The sequence below is a fragment of the Camponotus vicinus genome, unplaced genomic scaffold, assembly GCF_025532165.1.
Source record: "Camponotus vicinus isolate PSW18456_S1 unplaced genomic scaffold, iyCamVici1.0 SCAF_12, whole genome shotgun sequence".
Taxonomy (NCBI): Eukaryota; Metazoa; Arthropoda; class Insecta; order Hymenoptera; family Formicidae; genus Camponotus; species Camponotus vicinus.
In genome coordinates this window covers 14,833,531-14,858,628 of record NW_028141948.1, presented here as the reverse complement: position 1 = coordinate 14,858,628, position 25,098 = coordinate 14,833,531, and the positions used below count along the sequence as shown (strand labels likewise).

Here is a 25,098-nt window from a genome sequence, read left to right as displayed (position 1 = left end):
GACGAATAAAACGGTTGATATTATTCAATTTAATTAATAATGTTTCATTTTGTGATTGAACGAACTTCTATGTAGCACATACAATCATTTCGCATAAAATAAAAATGCACAGGAACTACAAATGACATAATTATGTTTTGAGATCTATAAGAGAAGCTATATTATTTATTTATTACACAGTTATTATTGTCGATTATTTCGAAGCAAACTAAATTCTATGATTTTTTTCACGTATACATATCTGTAATTTTTAAATGCTTTTATTTATAAAAGAAAAAAACTTAATTATAATTATATTTATGAAGAAGAGTAAATAGAATATGTGTACATGAATTTATGTATCTGTTTAATTTACATATTATTTTAATCTCTTTTATATATATATCACTTGTTGAGTAAACTTACAATTCCTTACAATTACTTACAACATATTGTTCAGAAAAAAATTTTTACTGATGATGTGTGTATAACGCGAAATATATTTTATCTATATGAAATCAATAACTTTTTCTGATTTACATAAGCGGTAATTGTCAAAATCGGACGAAATTTATATAGTATTTTCTACGTCATAAAATTTTAAATCGCGCAATAAACAGTATAAAGACTTATTTACACTTATTACTCTTTTTTGAAAATACTCTATTCATACTTATATCTTATAAATGTTATCTAATAAAATTCATGTAACATAATGTGGAGTTAAATCTCTTATCGACAATATGCAATAAAAACACATATCTCTCGATTCGACGTGTCAACGTTTAATCTTATTGCTATTCTCAAGCAATATGTCGCGCATTTAATTAATCAAATTTTAATTTGATTGTGATCAGTTATTGTTGTGATACGTCAGTATATTTTGCTTCTTTAAAAGCGCATTTAAGCAAATGAGATACATAATCGACATTTTTATTGAAACAATTTAATTCTGAATCTAATTTTTATTAAAGATCGCATTATTTAATCACTCACATATTCTCTCTCTTTCTTTTTCTCTTTTTCTCGTAACAGTTTGAAATCGATTGATAAAATTTCTTCTTATAAGCTCGTTTTTTCCACTTTCAAAGAATGGTTACTCTCTTTGTCACACACTAATCGCTGATGCCGGCGCAAGGTATCCAGCCTTCTGTACGTCTTGCCGCACTGATTACAATAATATTCCTGTTGAAGTGTTTCTTGCCGATCTTGAAACGACGCCAAAAACTCGTCGCATTTCTGTTGATGACGTTTGAGACTATCGACTCTCGTGTATGCTCTACCGCAACCATCGCAGCGGAATTGCTGACAAGACTTGGCGTTCTTCTGGACTATATTGGCTTCTAAAATCGGCGAGTCGCAGAGCAGGTAGTTTAATTGACCATGGAAAGGCACCTCGCAGACTTCAGATTCCTCGTTGCTCTTTTCCGCAATGCACTGAACGTCCTCGCCTGCAAAGATATATCATCCGTTAAAAGATAAGAATACGAAACAAGACGTGTAAGACGACTGACAAGCGAGCAACATATAGTCAGCAACATGCATAATCTCTCATGGATTATGATTTCGGTTTTCGGAATCGTAAGATATGAGATTGTAAAAAACTAAGTTCTCTCGTAAATTTCAATTATTAATCATAAAAGTGTTTTTTCGTCGAAGATTTCTTTTATTCAAAAGTTAGAAGAAGGATAATAAGAGATTGCGTGATATATTTTCTCGTATAACTTTGAGTAAAAAATGATTAGGGTGTAAAAATTCAGCAAAGAATCTATCTTCTAAAAATGTGTAGATATTGATTTATTGATTAAAAAAATAATAACGATACGTGGACATATCATGATTTCTTATATTGATATACACACATTACGAACTACAAATTTATCTTAAATATACATGTTTGGTATCAAATGTATAAATACCTCCAGAAACTCCATATTTGCAGAGATTACAAAACTGTCTGTCTAGGGTCGATTTTGCAGAATTATCGTGGATATAAAAATCGTTTGGAAAAGAAAATTGTGGAAAGAAAATACAGAGGAAAATACTAAACAAAAAATAAATTAATAAAATAAAAAATAAATGAAAAAAAAGAAAATATTATCTATTTCTAATTTTTCATATTTTTTCATTTAGTTTATCTAAAAATAAAAATTAAATTCTCTTAAAAATATTTAAAATAAAAACATTAATTATAGTTTGTTACTTTATATACATATATTTATTTATTTACTTACTGCTTTATATTATTTTTATTAATCCTCAAATAAGCGATTTTTATGCAAAAATATTGCAGTATGGAAATATTGACATTGCACGAATATATGAAATATATAAATAAGAAATGCGCAAATATGGAGCTTCTACAAAAATTAAGCTAATAATAGAAATTAGCATTATATTAATCTTCCGCTTTATTATATTGTAAATAAGATCTATTTAATTCTTCCCCCAATCCCATAAAGGAGCGCAAAAGATATTCTAATAAATTTTGTAAATAAAATTCCGATTTTATATTATAGTAAAGGATCGAAATTAAAGCATATTATATAGTTTTTAGATAATATTCGCGGTAATATTTAAAAGTTTTTCTCCCCAAAAGAATTGTCACGCATTTTCAAATAAAATGAGAAATAATCAAAGAATTCTAGATATAGAGTAATTCTTGAATATTAGAATTTATTCTGGTTCTTCCTTTTTAACTACTAATGCATGAGCTCGGTTTATATGATTGTGTAAAGAGAATGGTTTTTCGAACTTCTTGCCGCAAATGGGGCAACATGTAGGCTTGTTTTTCGTTTTACAATATAACTTCTCGTGTCTTCTAAGGCTGTCGAGTCTCGAGAAATTCTTTCCGCATCCCTCGCAGACAAGCGTAGTAATTTTCACTTGTTTCTTTCGACGATGTTCCATGTTCTCTGAAGACAATTCATTGTAATCGGTGCTCACGAAATCGAAACAATTTTGTGATATATCCTCGTCAAACTCCTGTTTTATGAATGGCTCAGTTAACCAATTGCACAGTTCCGTGTCATCTATAAAAAAATGAAAAACATCTATTGTTAAATTTACATCTCGATTATCTGAGATTCATGAAGCTGAGAGGGATGAAAAAAAATATGCGAGAGAAAAATCCTATAAGCACATGCATTTGGAGAAAGTGATCATATGTGAATACGCTATTATTGACGAATGGAAACATATAAGATTTCTTTGATAGGGAAATGTGAGAATTTTGAAGGAACATCCGCAATAAGACATATTAAATTTTTGAAGAAAGATTAGAAAATATAATAGATGTAAATTAGTAAATGTTTAATATATATGTGTATTAGAAAGAAAGAGAGAGAGAACAATTTTATAATTAAAAATTATAATTTTATTGATTTTATTGAGTTTCGAAAAAGAAAGGAGAGAAACTATATAAATAAATATTATTTATATTTATTGTTATATAGTTTTTCTAACAAAGAGAGAGAGAAACTTTGTTTCTATATGGCGATGTATTTTATTTTTTTGTTAACATAATATAAATAACAGTCGCATAATATAGTATATAAAACGGATTAAAAAATAAAGAAAAAATTCATAAAGAATTTCAACTGAAAATAATAGCCTCTTTTTAAAATATATTTTCCATATACATATGTTATTGGTGTAGATTGCTTTATTTCGATATATCGTGAATGCAACAACAAGAGATACATATCATTATATAGAGATATTTCATTATTATCATATGGTTCCGTGGAGATGATCGCAAAAATACAACAAATCCTAGAATAGTTACGATTATTCAACGAAAAGACACTCATCACGAGAAAAAATCAATTATTCTAGATGATGCTTCAAGTTCATATGCTTGGTCAATTCGTATCGACGATAGAACATTTTCTTGCAAATTTCGCAATGCCACTTGGGTAGCTTGCCACATTCCAATCTCTGATGCCGTCGTAGATTATCCATCCATTTGTATCCCTTGCCGCATTCGCCGCACATGAAATGCTGTTCCTCCGGTGCCGCTGCTTTGCCGCGACTTAAAAAATATCGGGATATACTGGTGTTCAGCTTGAATTCACTAAGCTCGTCCATCAAGGCGCCGTCTGAAATGCGGAAAAGATTCTGTTATTTTCGCGAGATTGATAACGACATAATTTGCACGAATATTGATCAATATGTCGTGATCTATATATATATGTCGATTACATTACATTGTCAATACATATAGTGACTATATTGCATACATCAGTACAACACAACGAGAATGCAAATTAATATATTCATTAAACATTAATATTATCATATTATAAATTAACATTAATTCATCATATTATAAATTTATACTCTAATAATGTTTTCCAATAATTTTTTCCAATGTAGAAATTGATTGTTAAATCCTTACGATATTTTTACGATATCTAAATTTTTTAATTACAATTCTGCTAATAACTATATTGAATATTAATATTTGAATACAAAATAAAATTAAAATTCGCCATATAATTTATATTTCCATATTTTTTTATATTATAATAAAATCTAATTTTTTATTAAATAAATTATAACATATTCTTTGTTTATATATTAGACTGAAACGTTAGTCAGAGAAAAACATTATGTTGTTTAGCACAGATATTCTGCGTAATTATATGGTTACACATTAAATGTAACTGTGTATTTATATGGTTACACATTTTTAGACATTTGCAAATATAATAGTTTTCTCATTTATTGGAATCATAAATTAACTTTGGCCAAAATATAATTGTTGACTTCTACAAGATTCATGTACATAATCAGCAGTAAAGCTTAGAATTACAAATCTTACAAGTTAATTCACTTTATTGATCATACATCATCTTATTGTTACATATTGTTATAATTTCAAATAGAAGAGGCACATAAATAATCATTTCTCTGAGTGAAAAAAAATTGCATTAGAAATTTTAATGTGCTTATTAACACGTGTATATTAACATTTGTCAGATTTGAAATTTAAAATTACTTTATTAGCTAAAAGTATTACGGAAAATAATTACTTATAAAGCGATTCATAAATTAAATATTCGTAAAATTAAATGCGTTAATTACTTTTTTCATTTTAAGGTAATATTATTTATAACTAAAGACACAAATAGTTCAAATAGTAATTTAATTCAATGTGTATGTGTGTGTGTATATATATATATATATATATATATATATATATATATATACATACACATTGAATTAAATTACTATTTGAACTATTTGTGTCTTTAGTTATAAATAATATTACCTTAAAATGAAAAAAGTAATTAACGCATTTAATTTACATATATATATATATATAATTAACATATATATATATATATATATATATATATATATATATATATATATGTTTGTGTTAATCATTAATTTAATTATATAGATGATTAGATCACAATTTCATCCATTTCCAGTTCATGTTTTCGTAAGCGAGATTTCTCAATCGGCAACTACATTAGAATGATATACCAACAAATGTTCCTTAAGTCTATCGCGTCTGTAGAATTTTTTCAAGCAGAACTCGCACTCGTTCTTCGCCTCCTTGTTACCGCATTTCAATTGATGACGGCGTAAACTGCTTATCCATGTATATTTATTTCCACATATATTACACGTAAAGATCTGAATCTGACACTCGTTCGGATTGTCCATTTTTTGATTGATATTTTTGTCCATCAAAAATAATGAAGATTCATTGAAGCTTCTCGTTCTTAAAAGGTCATCAGTCGATGCATTTTTGAAGTTATACGAAGTCATGCTCCATACGTTGCTCATTTTGAATCCTGTTGACATAAAATGAAGGTGAGCGAAAATAACTGTAAGTTGTTTCGCGAAAATACTGATCACAGACACGTATGCTTTCGGTGAAAAAAAATACGACAGCGTAGATTTGAGTTTAAGTAAAAAATAATTTTTTGCTGAATTACTATTTAATAAGTAATTATTAAATTATTAGAATTTAATGGAGAAGGAGGATTTGATATTACAGCAAAAAGATCTTGAAATACAATTACATATAGAAAAAGGTTAAAACAATGATGAGCATTAAATATGTCTATTAAATTGAAGTCTTAAATATATTATAAAAATATTGCTTGATTGATTTGATTATAAAGATTATACGCAAAATATTTATCAATATAAAAATTGCATATTAATATTTTTTCAAAAGTACAATTTTCAATAAATAATGACAATATATTGTCTATATATTTCCATAATAAAGATTATTGCATGTTAAAAATTAAAAGAGAAAGAGAGACAAAAAAAATATTTTTACTAAGTATTATTCACCAAATATAATTGAATAATTTTCATCAAATAGTTAATTTTATTTTAGAAACGAATGTTCAACTTCTGACTTATTATTAGTTGTGAATATTGTAATGCATCATCTAATTAAGAAAGCAAAAAATAATATGTAGTATTCTCTGTGTGTGCTCCTATACTTAAAAAAACATAGAATTAATTATATATATATATATATATATATATATATATATATATATATATATAATTGAAAAGAAATAATTAAAAGAATAATTAAATGTTCACTCTTTATGATTGAAATAAAGCTTGATAAACGGAACAAAACTTAATCAGGATTAAACAAATACTGGAATACAAATTAAAGCACGATACAAAAATGTGCAATAATTATGCAATTTAAAAGATACGGTATTAATACGCAGATAGTTTGAAATATCATTTATAGTTTTCTCATTCGCTGCTTACAACTATTTCTATTTTCAATAATCATTGGTATGTATATGATATACTTCGCTATTACTTTTTTTATTAATATTTTTGTACAAAATATTGTATTCGTGAATTGTAAAGAATGCTATGACGCGAAGATAAAATTTAACAAGCATATGTTTAAACAATTTTATATTTTCAGTATAATACATGAGAGTGTATTACGCGCATTTAATATGTGTTGCAAAAAATTGCAAGATAATTCTATTACATAGTAAAAAATAAGAAGTATACATATATTTATTATCGAAATACATGAAAGCATGGACAATACCCGTCAAAATAAGATATCTAATTTGGTTTAGACTTAATAGTTGATTTTTACATTTGACTACATTTTTATGACTAAATTGTACAAATAATAAGTGATTAAATACATACTTGTAAATGCATTTCATTCATCATAAATATGTCGAGCGTAAAAGTATGTGCACGTAATAGATATTTCTCTCGCGAAAAACAATCATTTATGTTCTTCAAGAGAATTCATACACACATTCATTTGCACATTCATTCTTGACGTTAATAGGAAAAACATCTAATTTTTGTATAAACTAAAGTTAAAAATATCTTAGCATGCAGAAAAATTAAAATGTCAAAACTAAAAATTTAAAGAACTCTCCTCTTTTTACCTTTGCTTTGCTCGGTATTTATAATATAAACTCATGAATTTCCTGAAAATGTTATTTTACGTAAATGTTATTTTTGTCTCCTAAACTGAAGATATATGTAACATTTGCGAAAATCTATAATAAAAATCTTAAAATGCATGTTGTCTTATGTTATGTGCTATTTTGCATCTGCTATTTATGCTTTAGTCTTACAAATGTTTAAAAGAACGTTTGTATGAATTTCGACTGCCTTTTTATGTGAATTCTATAATAATTTATTGATCATCGTTGCGTGTTATCTCTCGCTTCCTTTCTTTCGTTGATTAGCGCCGCTTTTAATCATAGTCCTTTTTTTGTGTTGTCTGAGTCATTCTTCTCTCACAACCGACGACATGCGCATTTAGGACGAATCTGTGCTTGAATCTGCGACCGCAGATAGGGCATACTTCGCAAGGCACGACGCCGCATTCGAGTCGCTTGTGTCGACTCAAGGATGTCGTGGCCTTATACGTTTTTCCACACCTGTTGCACTCGTATTTGTTGTCACTAGTGTTTTTTTTCCGAGAAGTTCTGAGCGTCTTGTATGTTGTCTCATCGAATCGTTGTTGGCTCCACGAGTTGTCATGCGATAGTAGCATCGAAGCCAGTAGACCTGAAATGAAAAGACAATGTGTGGTTAGACGATGCACTTTTCGCGATTTGTCTGGCACATTGTCGCAATACTTTCCGAATTGAGATTAGACATTGAACTATACGATTGTCCGATTAAAAACGTGTGGAAGGCATGAAATTATAATTTGCATCATTTTATCTTTAATAGACTTCCGAAAGAAAGTTATTAAAGATACAAGAGTTGATTATCATTATTAATTTCTTTGTAGCTTGATTAAGAATTATTTGAAAAATCACGAGTAAGTAAATTAATAAATCTCAATTACGGAAGTTTTGTTTTATTATTTATTATTGGAAAAATATATATTTAATTTTGTTGCTAAAAATATTACCTAAATTATTTATAATATTACCTAAGAGTTGTTAAAAATATTAATATATAATATTAATATATAATTATCTCATAAAATACAGAAAATAAATTTACAAAATGCCAAAAATTAAAAATTACAGATTACTCATTAACTGATTGTGAATGTATTTTATAAAATTATGTATGGAGATTTTTTTTATTATTGGATTCATTTATTATTGATGTTTGGCAAGCAATGCTTAATTTCGTGCAGTTAGAACTTCTGTTTCAATCGGAGAATGACACAAGTTTTGATTAAAAATTGCGCACGAGCATAGCTGAGAAGAAATGTCATTGATAAAATTGTGATAATGTAAAAAGTAGTATTTTATGAAAGAAGAATGTGAAAAAGAAAATAAGATAAAAGAATAAAAAGAGCAAGGCAAGCTATAAATTTTTGTGCGAAGTAAAAATTATCGTAATTTTTATTACAGTTATTGTTATTACAGTTTTTAGATATTATTTTGACAAGTATATATAGATGTCAAAAGAATGAAAAAAATTATTTAAATAAATATAACGTGAGATGTGTTTTTTAATTGTAATGTTATTGATTTTTGGGCAATTTATTAATAAATAAATGTACATTTTATTTTTGTATTTTAATTCATAGAGTTTCTTTTCTTTATTTTTTTACAATGAGAAGTGGAAATGTCAATGTATACCACATTATTTGCTAGTACCTATATCTTTTAAAAATAATGTCAATATTATCATGTTTGCACAAACATATTATGTACAATTGAATTATAAATACACTCTCTCCTTCTTACATCTAAATACTTTAAAATAATTTTATTTTGAAACTAAAAACAAATCTTATGCAATAAACGCTAAATTATTAATTCCTTGTTAATTAATCTTAATATATAAGGTAATACAATTGTAATACAATTAACGCTTCATCGACAACTTTTGCTACGATAAAATTTTAATTATCTAATGAAATATATAACATTTTCAACATAATATATCAATATGAATGTGTCTTTATTATTTTTTACAAATAAGTTGTTTGTTTTAAAATCGATTCTTCCGAAAAACGAGATACTTAAATGAATATATTATGAAAAATATATTACATCATAATATAATTATAACACAATTATAACACAATTATAACACAAATTATAACACAATTCAAAATTGTGTTTTATTCAGTAATAAGAATTAATATAATACTTTAATATATGACAAAAATAAGAAATTAAATTTTAACAAATTATGTGCTTAAAATTCTTTCTTAGAAATGAGACGCATATTAGTCTGTAGAAGTGCGCGCGATATTATTTTATTATATTAATTTAATATTGTAAAATAAGACAAAAATTTATTTACAGATATATTTATATATATGAATATATATGAATATCGAGAACAATCTATTAATGCCATTTCGAAAGGAATTCAGATTGTAATAAAACACATTTTTTATAATCAATTATTTTTGTTTTAAGCGCATTATTATAAGATAATACATTCCTAGAATTAATTTAAAGGCTGTTAGACATATAACGTTAAGAATGACATTTTAATGTTGTTCTGTAATCTATATATTAAATTCGCACTAACATGTCATTAAATCTTATTATAACTCAGTCTTCGTAACAATCATAACACAAAAAAAATATAAATAGTTAATTCCGAGTTAATTAACGCAAATTCCTACCGATCTGGTCTAATCTTACAAATCTTGTTTAAACAATCTTAAATATTTCTCCTGTATCTTTCGAAACGAAGAAGCATTTATTCTTTATGAATCGTAACATAGAGTTTTATCGTTTCAACATTCATTATTCATCTAAAACATCTGTCTCAACGATCTTTTTTTTCTGCACGACACTAGATGATGAGTTAACATAAATCTATATGTGAACTTTTTTCCGCATATCTGGCATTCATGTTTGGGTTCGACGCCGCATTCCAATCTTTGATGTCTTCGCAGGGACGTTTCTAATTGATAGCCCTTGCCGCATCTCGTGCATTTGTAGATTACAGGTTTTTGCGTGTACTTCAACTTCTCTATATTCTTCACAATCAGTCTCGGGACTGAAAAGTAAAAGAAAAAAGCGTAGAAGATTAAAAATTCTCAATACAATGTAAAATATATATAAGAGAATATCAGTGACTCCTTAATTAATTGCGAGATATTAGAGAAGTGAAGAAACTTACGCTTTATAAACTATATTACAAGAGATTTATTTAGTTGATTTTTTTTATAAACATTGCTCGAGAACATTGCTCGAAACATTGCTATGTGAAATACTTATTATAATTTTAATTTACTCAAGCATAAACATATAAAAATATTTAAAGACACTGTATGTGACTAAATGTAACTTGCCTGATTTGTATGAATATAATAATCATTATATTATTAATATTATCTTTTTAAAATTCCTAGACAAAATTTATTGATAAATAGAGTCGAAGTCCCGAAAAACTAATTCTAACAGATTTAGTTACATTAATATATATAATTACAATTAACTAAATCTAACAACTTTTTTTTTCTTTAAATTATAATTAGAATAATTTTTATGAATACAGCAGAAGAAATTTTAATAAATTACAATTAAATATACAATAGTTAAATACAATAGATCCTTTTAATTATTTTTTAAATAAAAATCTCTAGAAATTGTGTTTTTGTCATGTTAACATCTTCTTAAACTAAAGCTTCATTCATATTATACAATGTGTGTGTGTGTGTCGCGCGCGCGTACGCACGCACGTATATGTGTGCAATTTAATAATAAGAAAGGAATCAAATAAATTCAATAATTATTAAATTTTATATAAGTTTATACATTTATTTTTCAATATAATAAGAAATATCAATTTATTTTTTCGTACAAAGAATTATTTTTTCACCAATAACACCTTAAAAAAAATATAATCAAGAATGCTTAAATTTTTAATACTTTTTTACTTTTGGGCAATGTAAAGATTATAGAAATCATTTTTAATAAATGGTTAATTGTACTTGAATAATAATAATATAAATAAATTTCATATACTCTAATTATCTATTGTAATATAACAAAGATGTATTTTATATTAGAAGGCATAACATGTTGTTCAAGTGAAAACAAACTTAAATTGCCACGTGTGAAAATACTTCACTAGTTAAAAATGGTCAGATCAAAAAAGAAAACATAAATATCTGAAGATTTATACTTAACATACGCATTTCTTATTTAAGTAGACACACATATACATATATATATATATATATTTGTTACAATATACATTTTCATTGTAGTTTTGTTGTAGAAAAAAACATAATTATTAAACAAAATTTTTAGATTATAAAGAATTTCTTTATCTTAATTTAGGTAGGAAATATTGCGTATATGTGTTCTTTGTCTTTTCCATATAATAAAATAGTCTGTTATTTAACCCTTTCGTACCTCCGGCATATATGTACCACCTACGAAAAAAATCATAACTTTTAAACAAATAATTCTATCAACTTTTACCTCGGCTTCTTTTAAAGGAGAAGATTCAAACTACATGTAAAACAATCATCACTTTGAAATGTAATGTTTTCAATTAAATCTAGTTATCTAAACTTTGCAAAAAATCAAACTTGAAAAATAACTATATTATATCGAAAAATCATAGAATTGATGCGTTAATTATAGTTAAAGTTTTATTTAAATGTGATCACAATTTTATTATGATAAATATTACAATAATTTCAGAAAAAACATAATATATATTTAGAAAAATAAATCCTAGCTCATATTTAAAATATATCGATATTTCAACTTTTTATGGTCGCCATCTTGAATCTGCCATTTTCAATTTAAATTTTGATAGTAAATTTGGAATCAGCACTTCCAAAAACCTATAAAACCGTTTTCATATAAAACGTATCTTTTTTGGGAGAGCCGGAAATAGGTACGAAAGAGTTAAGGAAAAAATTAATGTAATTTTTTATTAATAGTTAATTTTTAGAACCTGATTTATTCCATTCGTGTATCTTGATGTGTCTTACTCATGTGTCTACGTAAATGATACTTCCGTTTGAAGATCTTATCGCATATTGGACAGACGAAATTGTGTTCTTTTCTGTATTCTATTCGTGTGGCTTGATGTGTCTCACTAATGTGTCTACGTAAATGATACTTCCGTTTGAAGGTCTTATTGCATATTGAGCAGACGAAATTGCGTTCCTTTAGACATTCTTTGCGATGCCGTAGTAGTTGAATGTTATTTATGTAATCTCTTCCGCAGTCTGGGCAATTCATCGGAGTTGGAAATTCGATAAATTCGAAGTTCAAATTTCTGCGACACTCCTCGCTGTTTCCTGAAAGAGACAGTGACTTTCGGTTAGTAAGATTTTCGAAGGAGGAACATTCATAGAAGCGATCGAGATTTTGACGCTATTATTAATTATTAATAAGTATGTTATTGATTGTGAATTTGTGAATAAAGAGCATCTGCTTGCATCTGCTTTTACATTGAAAGATACAAGAACAATTTATGGGTTTATCCTCAGAACACATTCTCTATAGTATGCACTAAAAATTTTTTTGTCATAAAATTATATATATAATTTTATAACATAATATATATGCATATATATATATATATATATATATATATATATATATATATGTATATATAAATGTATCGTAAAAATTAAAATAACAGAATATATGAACAAAAAAATGCTTACAAGATGTTTTTGAAATATTTTATTTACAATTATTTAATACCATTTAAGCCTTTACTTTTTACAGTCTTATTTATTTATTAAACAGTCTCAAACAGCAAATATAAATATTATCTCAATAACTATATCTTCGAAATAACTTCGATGATACTTTTTATATTCTGTATTCTAAGAATATAGAATATTTTGATGATATATTCATATTTAAAGAAAATTTCTACTTCAATCTAATGCATTGATACAGGAAGATTAACGGAGAGATTAATTTGGGAACAATTGCCATCAAGAAATAAAAAAAATTAAATAAACAATATATTGCATGTATATACTCTTTATTTGCTTCTCGAACCCGCCTAATTTGTTTATTAAAAACTATTTTATTTCTCAAAGAAATAATATATGTTTTTTAATATACATATATTTTGTACACAATGATAAGTATCTCAATAAGAATTTATTTAAAATAATTAGAAAAAAATAGAGTAAATGTCGAACAATATTTTATAATGAAATATAGCGCAATTGTTTCCGAGTTAATATAGCAAAAAAAAATTAAGAACATTCCATTCACTCATATTGATTGTTTCATATTTCATCGATTAATTCATTGTTCGGTCATATATTAATATAGTGAATCAATCTGGCATGTGACTGCCACCGGTGTTTGTGCTTGAATTTTCTTCCGCAAATCGGACACTCGAAGGTAGGATCCTTTCCGCATTCGACCCGCAAGTGTTTCTTCAGCGAGTCCCGCCATATGTATCGCTTGCCGCATCGGTAACAAGACCAGGACTTCAGAGAGGAGGCTGAAAAGAGAGAGTGACGATCATTAAGTCGTTCGCTCAATTTGTTATTCTCGATCGCAACATCGAAAGCGCGCGTCACAATGATTACTACCTCGATTTAATATATATTGCTGTTCAAAGAGCTGATCTTAAATTATTGTAATAGATAATCGATTTTTGCGCGTCACTTTCTAGGATAAATATTATCGAAAGAATTGGGTCTCCTTCTTTATTGTCTGATATAGGGTTGCCAAATCCAAAAATCTAAATTACCGGACATTTCATTTTTGGAACAAAACCGGACAAAACCGGACAGAAATAGTAAACATAAAACTACATTAAATACACAATTTCATAAAAAACTCTCTCTTTCTCCCTCTTTCTCTCTTTCTCCCTCTTTCTCTCTCTCTCTCTTTCTTTCTCTTTCTTCTTTCTCTCATTCTCTCTCTTACAATATTGTTTTTAAAGCAAGTTTAGAAACGTCCGGTGTCCGGCTTGACTTGTCAACCAGACACCGGACAAGACTCCTAAAAGTCCGGGTCAAAATCGGACGGTTAGCAACCTTACTGATATGTGATATACGTAAATTTAACACTTTATTTGTACTTATTGATTACTTTGTTTCGAATATTGTCATATACAATCGCTGCTGTAAGAAAGAAAAAAATATTCTGCGCAAGATGAAATTGCAAAGCACACCCTGAAGCCTGAGTAAACAGAATCAGGACAAAATTGAAGTTTTCGCTTTAAAGTTCGCCGATATATCACACATTTTTAACTAATAACAAAAAAACATTCCAATATACAATAGATGCAATACCATAACAAATCATTTACTGCAGTTGTATGAAATCTGCAATTATTATTCGGACGCTTCAAACAAAATTTCTTTTGAAAAATAATTTTAATAACATCAGAAATTATATATTTTCTTTAAAAAGAAGATTATTCGATAAATGATTTTTTCATTATCAATTGCATTACAATTTTACTATAACTAACAGAAAGTTGCAATATTGACTATTCTCGTTACAATATTTCTGTCGTTAACATTCTTTATAATCGATTCGTTTAAATTTTAATAATATGAAATGAAATATATTTTGGCGATAATAAAAATAGAAATATAAATGTTTGATATGATTATGTGCTTAACGAGCAATTAATAGCTTTCACTTTCACTGCAATAATGATATACATCAGTTTGAAAGTAAATAATAAAGGAAAAATATTGCAATAAATGAGATGATAGTTGAAACAATGTTTTTTATTCGGAATTTAAGAGGTACGTTAGGAGATTAATGAATTACATATACAAATTGAAAATCAAAGAAATTTTATAGAATAATTCTAAAAGTTCAAATACTGATTTCACGTCAATATGTGTCTACAGTTAATATTAATCAAACTATAAAATGTAATAACACAGTTATTATAAAAATCCTCGCTCTTGCGTCTTATTACAAAATATAGATTTTTCTATAAAGCTGTTCTTCTCTTATTTACTAGTCACTAAATATAATACAAATACGATTTCAGATACGCTTTCATATATATCTATTGCTCCGCTGAAAAATATAGCGTGATACGCTTTTTCGCATAAGCTCTCTAAATTACATAAAAGTATATGATATATGTACAGATACGCGATCATATCATCGAGGAATTGTAGCTTTTTGCGAGATGTCTCGCACGTTATAATGTAATGCTGTGCATGCATTTCGCGTGCGACTGCCAGCGATGCTTATGTTTGAACTTCCTGCCACAGACGGGACATTTGAAAGCCGGCTCTTTACCGCATTCCACTCGTATGTGATTCTTCAAGGAGCCACGCCACAGGTAACGCTTACCGCATTGGAAGCAGAGCCACATCTTCTTGTCTACAGATTCTCTATAGATTTCTTCTATATAGACTGAAAAAGAAAAAAAAAAATTTCATAGTATTTAGATAATCCCGGACATGCACAAGCCATTTTTTTACGCTACCAAACCAGCCCCCCAAATATCGCATTTGCTGAACAACATTAACGAAACACGATAATCGTAATTTAAAATCGTAATCTGTGATTTATGTTTCCTTTGAATGAAAATATTATATTTTCAGCTGAGAAATTTGTATATATTAGATGCGATCATCTTTTTTTATTAATTTTTCGCTAAAATTTTTGTACTTAATTATAACTTGTATTTAATCCATCTGATATATATTAAAATTTTAAAATTCATATTTGCGTAATAAGATGTTAAAAAAAACATATTTATATAAAAATTAAATTATGCATATTTTCTAAGAAAATTCTATGTAAATAAACAGTACATATATATACACACATACACACTTTCATACACACATAGTTATACACATCGCTTTCTGAAGCGTATATGTTCATCGAATTATTTTGAAGAGATTGAAAGTGATAATTGGTTGGTCTCGTTTACTCAATGATAATATGGCGAACAATCTGTAGCAAAACATTCTTTAAGAATTAATTATAATTTTAAGAATTAATAGAATTTATAAATGTCATATGAGATTTATTACAAAATAATTTTTGTCAATACAGTAAAATTTTTTTTGAAATTTTATTAATTAGCAAAATTTATATACAAGCTTATATTACAATGCAATAGAAATTTCGATTGTACATTTTATGAATATTCTTGAGCCAATCCTCGTCGTTGCAATTTTTAACGCGTTCGATGTAGCCTATATTTATACTTGAACATCTTGCCGCAAACAATACAACTGAACTTGAACTCTTTGTCATAAAATCGCATATAGGAGTACATGGAGGTTTTTCAAGCGTATGTCTTGTCGCAAATCTTGCACGAGAACGCTATTTGATCCATCCCACCTGAAAAATGAATAACAAATGGTGCATGCATGCATCTTAGAGTGCACTACAATAGAGTCAATTTTTTATATTCTGTGTGAAAAAGACAGTGCATTTGATAAATCAGATAATAAAATCCGCAATCTCTCATTCCTTTCAAAATAAAATTATCAATTCTTTGAATTAATATATATATATATAATTCACGTAACAATCTTATCATAACTAAGAGAACGTTGCAATAACGATTACAACCGTTCTCATTGTTAATTTTCGTCACTAATATGATTAAATTTTAATAAAGAAAAGAATATATATATTTAAGGGAATTTTAAATTCTGATTCAATCCAACAGTTTTATTAAATTGAACGATAACGTTTATATTATTATATTATATAATCCGTACAACGTCAATTTTTAATTAAAATAAAACTGGGAAATTTAGGGACCCGGGAAGATGGAATTATATAATTTCTCTACAGATGACAGTGAGATTATTTGAATGTTATTTCAACATTTTATTTCTATTAGTGTATTAAATTAACTTCTTTTTACATGAGGTTTGCCTCGTTTTTCTTCTGTAAATATAAAAAAAAATATCGGTCCACTCCGTTTCTTATTAAACATATTTATGAATGGCTTTATGATGTTTCATGAGATGATGCTTGTGTTTAAACTTTCTGCCGCAGACACTGCAGGCGAAGCGTGGTTCAATACCGCACTCCATTCGTTTGTGTAGACTTAACGATTCTCTCCATTTGTATGTCTTGCCACATGTGTTGCAGGGGTAGGATATCGAGCGCAACATTTGTTGGCCTGAAACATACATGTAACAATCTTGGTTTCATTAATATCGGACTAATCGTTGATTTCAACGTCGACGGCGTGCATGCTAGAAAGTCCATGATCTGAGAAAATTAGTTCTCTAGTTCTGATTTCTGATCTGACAAGATTTTTAATCTTAATCTTTTTTTCAAAGTCATCCACAATAATCAAGAATAAAGAATTAAATATCCGAGTAATTTTAGTGTTGCGATCCTATCTCAGTATCATATTTATCTTTATTCCTAAAAAATCCTATATTCCTACATTTCTATATTTCTATAAAATCGTAAAATAATTATTAAAAATCTCCATATTAATACTAAATGACAAGTATCGATATATAATTAAAATTTTCATAATAATAGTTTCGGTATTGTATTGATATGAATATAAGAAATTGAAAAATTGTTATTGAAAATATTATTTTTTCCTCATTTTCATATAATAACTGAAATAAAAACCGATTGCTGCAAATACCGATATAATATCATCAAGTGATATATAATAATATTTTCTAAAGTATTGGTATTAATATGATTACATTCATTATAAAATTTAAAATTTATATGTGCATGCATTTATTGTAATTTTATTGTGAAATTTTTATGAATTATTAATTGATTTGAAATAATACATTCATAAATAATACATTCAATAATATATGTGTAATAATCGGTATCGGAATGTGTCGTTCAATAATACGTGAATATCTATTTTCATAACAAAAAGCTTTTATTTTAATCATCATATAAATTTAGGAGAGAAAGAGAGAAGAAAAATACCAATTGAGACGATATATTTAATATTAATTTTACTTCCTGTGTAACATAAATAATATTGATAAGTTAATAAAGTGCAGATATATGATAAAATTACCACAGTAAATACACATCGAAATTTTATTCAAATTTATAATTATTATAAACAAAGTCAAAATAAAAATTGGAGAAAAATATCACATTAATATATAATAACACAAATATATCTTGTTACATGTAAAATATTCTTAATAATCATTTGAATATTATGTCATACAAATAAGTACAAAGTTTTTGATATTAAATGTGTAATAAAAAAATATATCGTGATATCCGTAGACAATCGAAAAAAATGATTCTTCATATAAAAAGTTGAAATAAGTATTTTTAAGATAAATTTTGAGAAGTATTTAATATATACGAGAAAACTTATCTTAAAAAAATTTATGTTTCGAATTTATTATTCACAATTACTATGTATACGTATATTACCATATATATGTATATGTATATGTATATGTACGCATATGTATATGTATGTATACGTATACGTATATGTGTACAAGTCTTTCAGAAAAGAGAAAAAACGATTTTTCAAATATTAGATTTTTATCATAAAATTTGTTTCAACAACTCTTATCGCTTTTAGAATATAAATAAAATTCTAATTAATAAAAATACTGAAGATGAATTTATTTTAAGAGATCACTTTTCGATTGTATTACGGTACCGATACATTCTATATATCGCAAATGCGTATATAAAATAAAAAAAAATTAGTAAAATAATATTATTAGTAAAATTACGTTTTTTCTTTTTAATGAGTGAAAGTAATAAAGGCATGAAAATAATAAATGCATAAAATAATAAATATTGATGTTTGTATGTAGATTCTTGAATAATCGTAATAGTATGTAAATATTTTATCAAAAATGTTCTTTATCACTTTTATCGCATTCAATAAATGTACCTTGTAGTCAATCTTCTTTGTTTTTGTCATATCTTCTTTGTTTTTCAGAAAATGAGTCATACAGCGCTAACACAATATTGAACAGAATTATTTTTTTTAAGATTATTATATACGATAATGATTTCTTAATAATTATAGATATGCCGATAAGGGATATATAAGATCTAATAAAAATACAATCTGACTATATCAATAATTTCCGTTCACAATTTTTATTCCGAATGAATTTTATGGATATGCATTTTGACGCTGGCTTTCCACTTGAATATTTTATTACAGTATGGACATTTATGTAATTTCTCGATTCCACACTTAGTATTTTGTTGATGTACTTTCATGTGTTCTTTCCATTGGAAAACTTTTCCACAACCACGACAAAGAGATGATATATATTTATTAAGGGTTTCAGAACTTTCGGAGCTGCCTAAAATAATTAATAATATAATTTTTTTTAAGATAACAAATTGCATTTTTTTTAGACGATCACATCATATTTTAAATAGATACTTTGGGTGGATCTAAGAGAACTTATATTTTTCGCATATATTTGATTGAAATGTTATTTATTCAAATTCAAAATCCAATTAAAACTTTTTCAAGGTTTAAGAAAGATTGATCCGATTAATAATTAATTATTAATTAATAAGTAAAATTATTTTTAATTAATTAAGTATATATATATATATATATATATATATATATATATATTTAACAACTTTGCCATCACCACAATAATTCATTCATACTTATTCACCATAATAATTAATTCCTAATGTAATAATAATTAAAGTGAAAACATTTGAATAATAACATATAAATACATAAATATAAAGTATAATTAATCAACTTTCTTAACAACACGTCATAAGATGCAAAACATCTACTTCCCCCACAGACAGTTCTTTCGAAATACGAAATATATTATATATTTAATATTCCAGTACATTTAAATCCGTATATCATTTTTGGAATAAACGATCATTAGAAGACAACTAACAGACTGTAACAATCAATAATTTACTATTAAAATGACAACGAATAGAAATAAAAAATAAACACATACAATGCAATTTCTTTATTTTTTAAATTTATTTTCTATATTTGTTCATTTAAACAATGCAAACTTTTATTTTGCATATCACGAATATGTATAGATTTGTTAACCTAGTTAGCGCGACGTCTCAAGGAATTTGATTTCCTTTTCACGGTTTGTTTATGAAGTTGTGTCATACGATGTTCCTTTAGATGATGCTTATGCTTGAATCTCTTGTCGCAAGGAGCACACGTGAACTGTCGCTCTTTACCGCACTCCTCGCGTATATGCCTCCTCAAAGAACATCTCCACGTGTATACTTTCTTGCATGCATCGCAAATATATTTGCGCCTGTGATGAACTTGTGGTTTCTTGCTGCGGCCTGAAAAGGAAAGACACTATCAGCGTGTGTTCTTAATCCGCTGCAATTTCATCAGATTTATATTGTTTTTGAATTTTTTTTCATATCGTCGAAATTTATTAGCGCAATAATTTATTTCTTCAAAAGAGAATTACTTCAAGTTTAAATAAACTTTACCTACATAAGTTAGTCGAAGATCTTTTCTTTTAAAAGCTAAAAGCAAGATATAGAATAGACTTGCAAGAATTATATTCCCCTTCGGTGAAAGTACGATGAACAACTCTCTCGCATTTTTTATAGTCTAGTTCTTTATTTTTGCATTATATTGCTTCTTATGTTTGTGTAAGAGACAAAAATAATGAACATATGTAACATGCAAGAAAATTTCTCGCATATCTTTCTAAAAACATGAAACTTAATGTTTTAATAAATTTGGATTCGTTCCTATTCTTGAAATAATATAAATAATTACGATTCAACTACTTGATATTCAAACAGTGAATTAGGAGTAAAAAAACACATAGCGTCATTTTTTGCTGCAGTTTTATTTACATATTTGAGTTATTCATTCAGTATATATATTAAATATACGATTAAATCCGAAACAATCATTATATTTCAACTTGTGCATGAAACTTTCGCATGTGTTGCATTGAAATTTTCTAAATTAATAGCGCTAACAATATAAGTTTTTAAAGAAATTATTTCCCTTTTTGGAGATTGTGAAGGTACTGTTGATGACGCTTTAGATGATGCTTGTATTTGAATCTCTTGCCACAAAGAGTGCATACAAATTGTCGTTCTTCGTTACCACATTCCAAGCGTTTGTGTTTCCTCAGAGACTCTTTCCACATATATTCCTTACCGCATGCGTCGCAAGTGTATTTATCGCGGTGTTGCCTGTGTCTGAATTTGCCATGTTTGTATTCGTAATCTGAAAATAAAGTATAAATACACTATCAGTGCGTGGATCGTTAGATTCATATTCATTTTTAGTTCTTCGTAGCATAGAAATTTATTAGCGTACTGTTTTTCACTTTCTTGAAAAATATTAGAATCGATATTGCAAATAAATAAATTTTGACATCATAAATTAATCGAATTTTTTCAAAGATATTTTCTTAAAGCAAGCTTAAAATTCAAGTGTGATAGAACAAATTTGCAAGAGTTTTATTTCTTTGGATGATAGTTTGCACAGACAACCTTCTTGCATTTCATTCTTTCACCATTTATTCTTTTTATCTTCCTTCGCATTATATTGTTCTTTATATTTTAATAAAAAGGTAAAATAGGCAAAAATATAACAAGCGTATTTTATAGAGAAGTTGTACACGTAGTTAATCTGAACATAAAATGATTAACGTCGCATCATTTTTAGAATAAACACAAAGAAATTATTAGAGTACCAACGAATTATAATAATCAATAACTGTACTTTCAAGTAGTCAAAAATAAAGAATGAAGACACGTAACGTCGTTTCTTTGATTTTATTATTTACATTATTATATATTCATCGGCCTGTTCATCCAATTATGAACATAAAGCAAATGTTGCTTGAGTTGGCCGCTGCGACGAATCTTCACGTTGCATATCGGACACGTGTACTGTGGTTCCTTACCGCACTCCTCGCGTTTGTGCCTTGTCAGAGATGGTTTCCATGTGTACTCTTTACCGCATGCGTCGCACGTATATCTGCCACGGTACCGTCTGTGATAATCTTGGGGCCTATGGGATTTGATGTAACCTGAAAAGAAAAGATACGATCAGTACGTGCTTTTAATCGAGGTCTCAAACCTTGTCAAATCTACATTCTTTTTTAATTCTTTGTGGCGTTATTAGTTCATTTTTACTTTCTCAAAAAAATTATTTCGTTTTATGTTTGTCAAAATAAATTTTACTGAAATAAACTTCACTGTTTTAAGTTAATTAAATCTTTTTAAAAGTCTCCTGTAAAGATAAGCTTAAAATTGAAATATAGAACACAAGTTTGATTTTTTCGCTGAAAACTTGCATGTAAATTAACATAATCAATAGTCTTAATGTACTCTTTTTTAAAATCTATTATATATATATATATATATATATATATATATATATATATATCTTCGCATTACATACTGATATATTCGTGCATTCATACATATATGTAGGAGACAAAATTAATAGACATATTTTATGTATTTACAATCTTTATTCAGTAATCAGTTCTTTCCTAAATATTTCGTCATTTATACTTAATCAATTATAAAACAACTGCATAAAGCAAATGTAGGATTATTAAATAATAAATGAACAATAAAAAAATACAACAATGATTAACTTCCGAACAAATATAACATTTGCAGTCAAAAAATTTTCAAAATTATTACTTTTCTCAAATACTTTTTATCATAGAGAGAAAGTAATGAAATATTGTTCTATTCTCACTGATCCTCCGAATATGATAATGTCTATTACACATATACATATATATGTATAATTGTTAATATAAATTAATTATCTCAAAAATTATTTTTAATTAAAAAATGTTATTTAATTGTTATTTATTGTGGATTAGAAAATTTTATATATAATCAATAAATTGAACTACGAGTAAAAAATATGAAAATAATGATATTTGCTTCAACTATTTTATTACTCCAGTTTTTAATTTACTAAATTTTGAAAAATGTTATTTGATGTTATTTGAAAAGCTAATTTTTTCTACGAAAAAAATGAAATGTGTAATAAAAAGTTTTCGGATATACATAATATTATATAGATTTGCTTAATCGATTATTTTAGATGTCGCCGTTCGTAATGCGATGAAATTTGATTAGGTGCTTCTTCAGCATCCACTTATGTCGGATCTTCATACCGCATACAGGACAACTGTACTGCGGATCCTTTCCGCACTCTTCCCGTTCGTGTCTGATCAATGATTGCATCCATCTGTACTCTTTTCCACATGTCGGACAAAAGTGCCTGCCAAGTCTCTTATAATAGTCTGACGTATTGTATTGTGCCGAACCTGGAAAAAAACAACGGATGACACGTTAATGCATTCGAACGCAACACATTGATACATCTGCGGATCCATTTACATGAAATAAATTATGCATATATTATGTGTTGTCGTTTTAGATGACATATTAATTGATTATAAATTTATATTGCTAATTTGTATCATCTTTAGGACCCGCGCGAATCGATTGTTTTATTAAATTACTTCTTTTTAAACGTCTCATAAATATTTAAAGTTTCTCTTCTTTTTTTTAGTTCTTTATTCCTTTATTTATACAATTATTGTTATGTCTTGTTAATATATACGAATGCATATTATTATTATATCACAATTTGATATCTGACTCAACATCCTTTCACAAATTTTCTTTAAAGCTTTATTTGAATGTATGTAAAAAATTATTCTAAATATATACTCGTCTTTTTTTATAAAAAGTTTAATAAGAGACAATGACTGTAAAAAATCATATAAAATATAAATTTTTATTAAATTATAGGAATAATATTATTAACAAAACATGCAGATCAGAAAATGTACCAATGCTATATTTTTTACATCGTAACGCTAGATTCCATTTAAAAAATTGATTACTTTACACAATTCTACGTGCTTTCTTATATGATAATTCATTGATAATACATACACAATAATAATCATAAAACAATTATTGTTAGATAAATGTTTACAACTTATGTATCTTTAGAGTTTATGATACAATATTGCTTGTTCATTTTTTTAAATACTGTGCGCATACAATATATTAAACTTTTTATATTTCCCTATTTTTTACTTTTCATCATAAATCATATATTACTTCATATTGCAAACGCATCAATCTACGCATCTTATCGACGTTTAAATTTTTACTTTTCAAGTCTTTCTACAGTTCGTATATCATTCTTATATTGCAATCCATTGTACAAAATATTTATATAGAGTTTTATTACATAAATTTTCTTCATAAATACACGCTTTTTCGGTATTTAGAAAATGATAGATTATACAGGTACGAAAAACTATAATTGATACACACAATTACACGTATAATTCTATGTGCCGTTGTGTGCGGTAAAAAGCTATAATTTTATATTCATTTCTTAGTTTTTAAATACATTCGCGCGAATACAGTAATTCATATATTCATAAAAATTATATAATATATATTAATTATATATATTAATATAATCGTTTTTCAAACTGTTTTTGTTAATTCAAGCAAATTTTTCACAGCTTATATATTATACATAGTCAATCTCTTTCCATAAAAACCCCACTACTAATTTTTTATTTTAAATATATAAGATTGTCCTGGTTGGTTTTTTCTTAAATAAACAACATATATAAAAATATCTCTATAAAAATATTTTTTTAAAATAAAATTAGTAATTAAAATAATTTTATTATAATTTAAATCTGATCGCTTTTAAAAATGTACATATAAA

The 25,098-nt window shown here is 26.7% G+C and overlaps 1 protein-coding gene and 1 long non-coding RNA gene across 10 annotated transcripts in view; one reads left to right on the top strand and one right to left on the bottom strand.

The window, feature by feature from the left end:
- Window positions 1-25,098, bottom strand: part of LOC145962872 (longitudinals lacking protein, isoforms A/B/D/L) — a 244,731-nt gene that overhangs the window by 849 nt on the left and 218,784 nt on the right. The window contains exons 7-8 of one of the 6 annotated variants that reach the window (XM_083084304.1): window positions 22,271-22,396; window positions 21,178-21,585 (exon numbers count right to left, since the gene is read on the bottom strand). The exons of 1 other annotated variant lie outside the window; for it this stretch is intronic. In XM_083084304.1, coding sequence (XP_082940430.1) covers window positions 21,353-21,585; window positions 22,271-22,396 — 359 coding nt within the window. In that variant the 3' untranslated portion in view covers window positions 21,178-21,352. Of the gene's footprint in view, window positions 1-1,026; window positions 1,431-1,752; window positions 3,012-3,792; window positions 4,080-7,614; window positions 8,029-21,177; window positions 21,586-22,270; window positions 22,397-25,098 lie in introns of those variants that run through there. 4 more of the 6 variants (XM_083084300.1, XM_083084305.1, XM_083084326.1 and 1 more) reach the window with 4 other exon arrangements.
- LOC145962877 (uncharacterized) overlaps window positions 1-25,098 on the top strand; it is a 125,092-nt gene that overhangs the window by 10,201 nt on the left and 89,793 nt on the right. Inside the window, exon 4 of one of the 4 annotated variants that reach the window (XR_014436013.1) lies at window positions 23,437-23,522. The exons of the other annotated variants lie outside the window; for them this stretch is intronic. This is a non-coding gene — a long non-coding RNA (uncharacterized LOC145962877). Of the gene's footprint in view, window positions 1-23,436; window positions 23,523-25,098 lie in introns of those variants that run through there. 4 annotated transcript variants of the gene reach the window in all.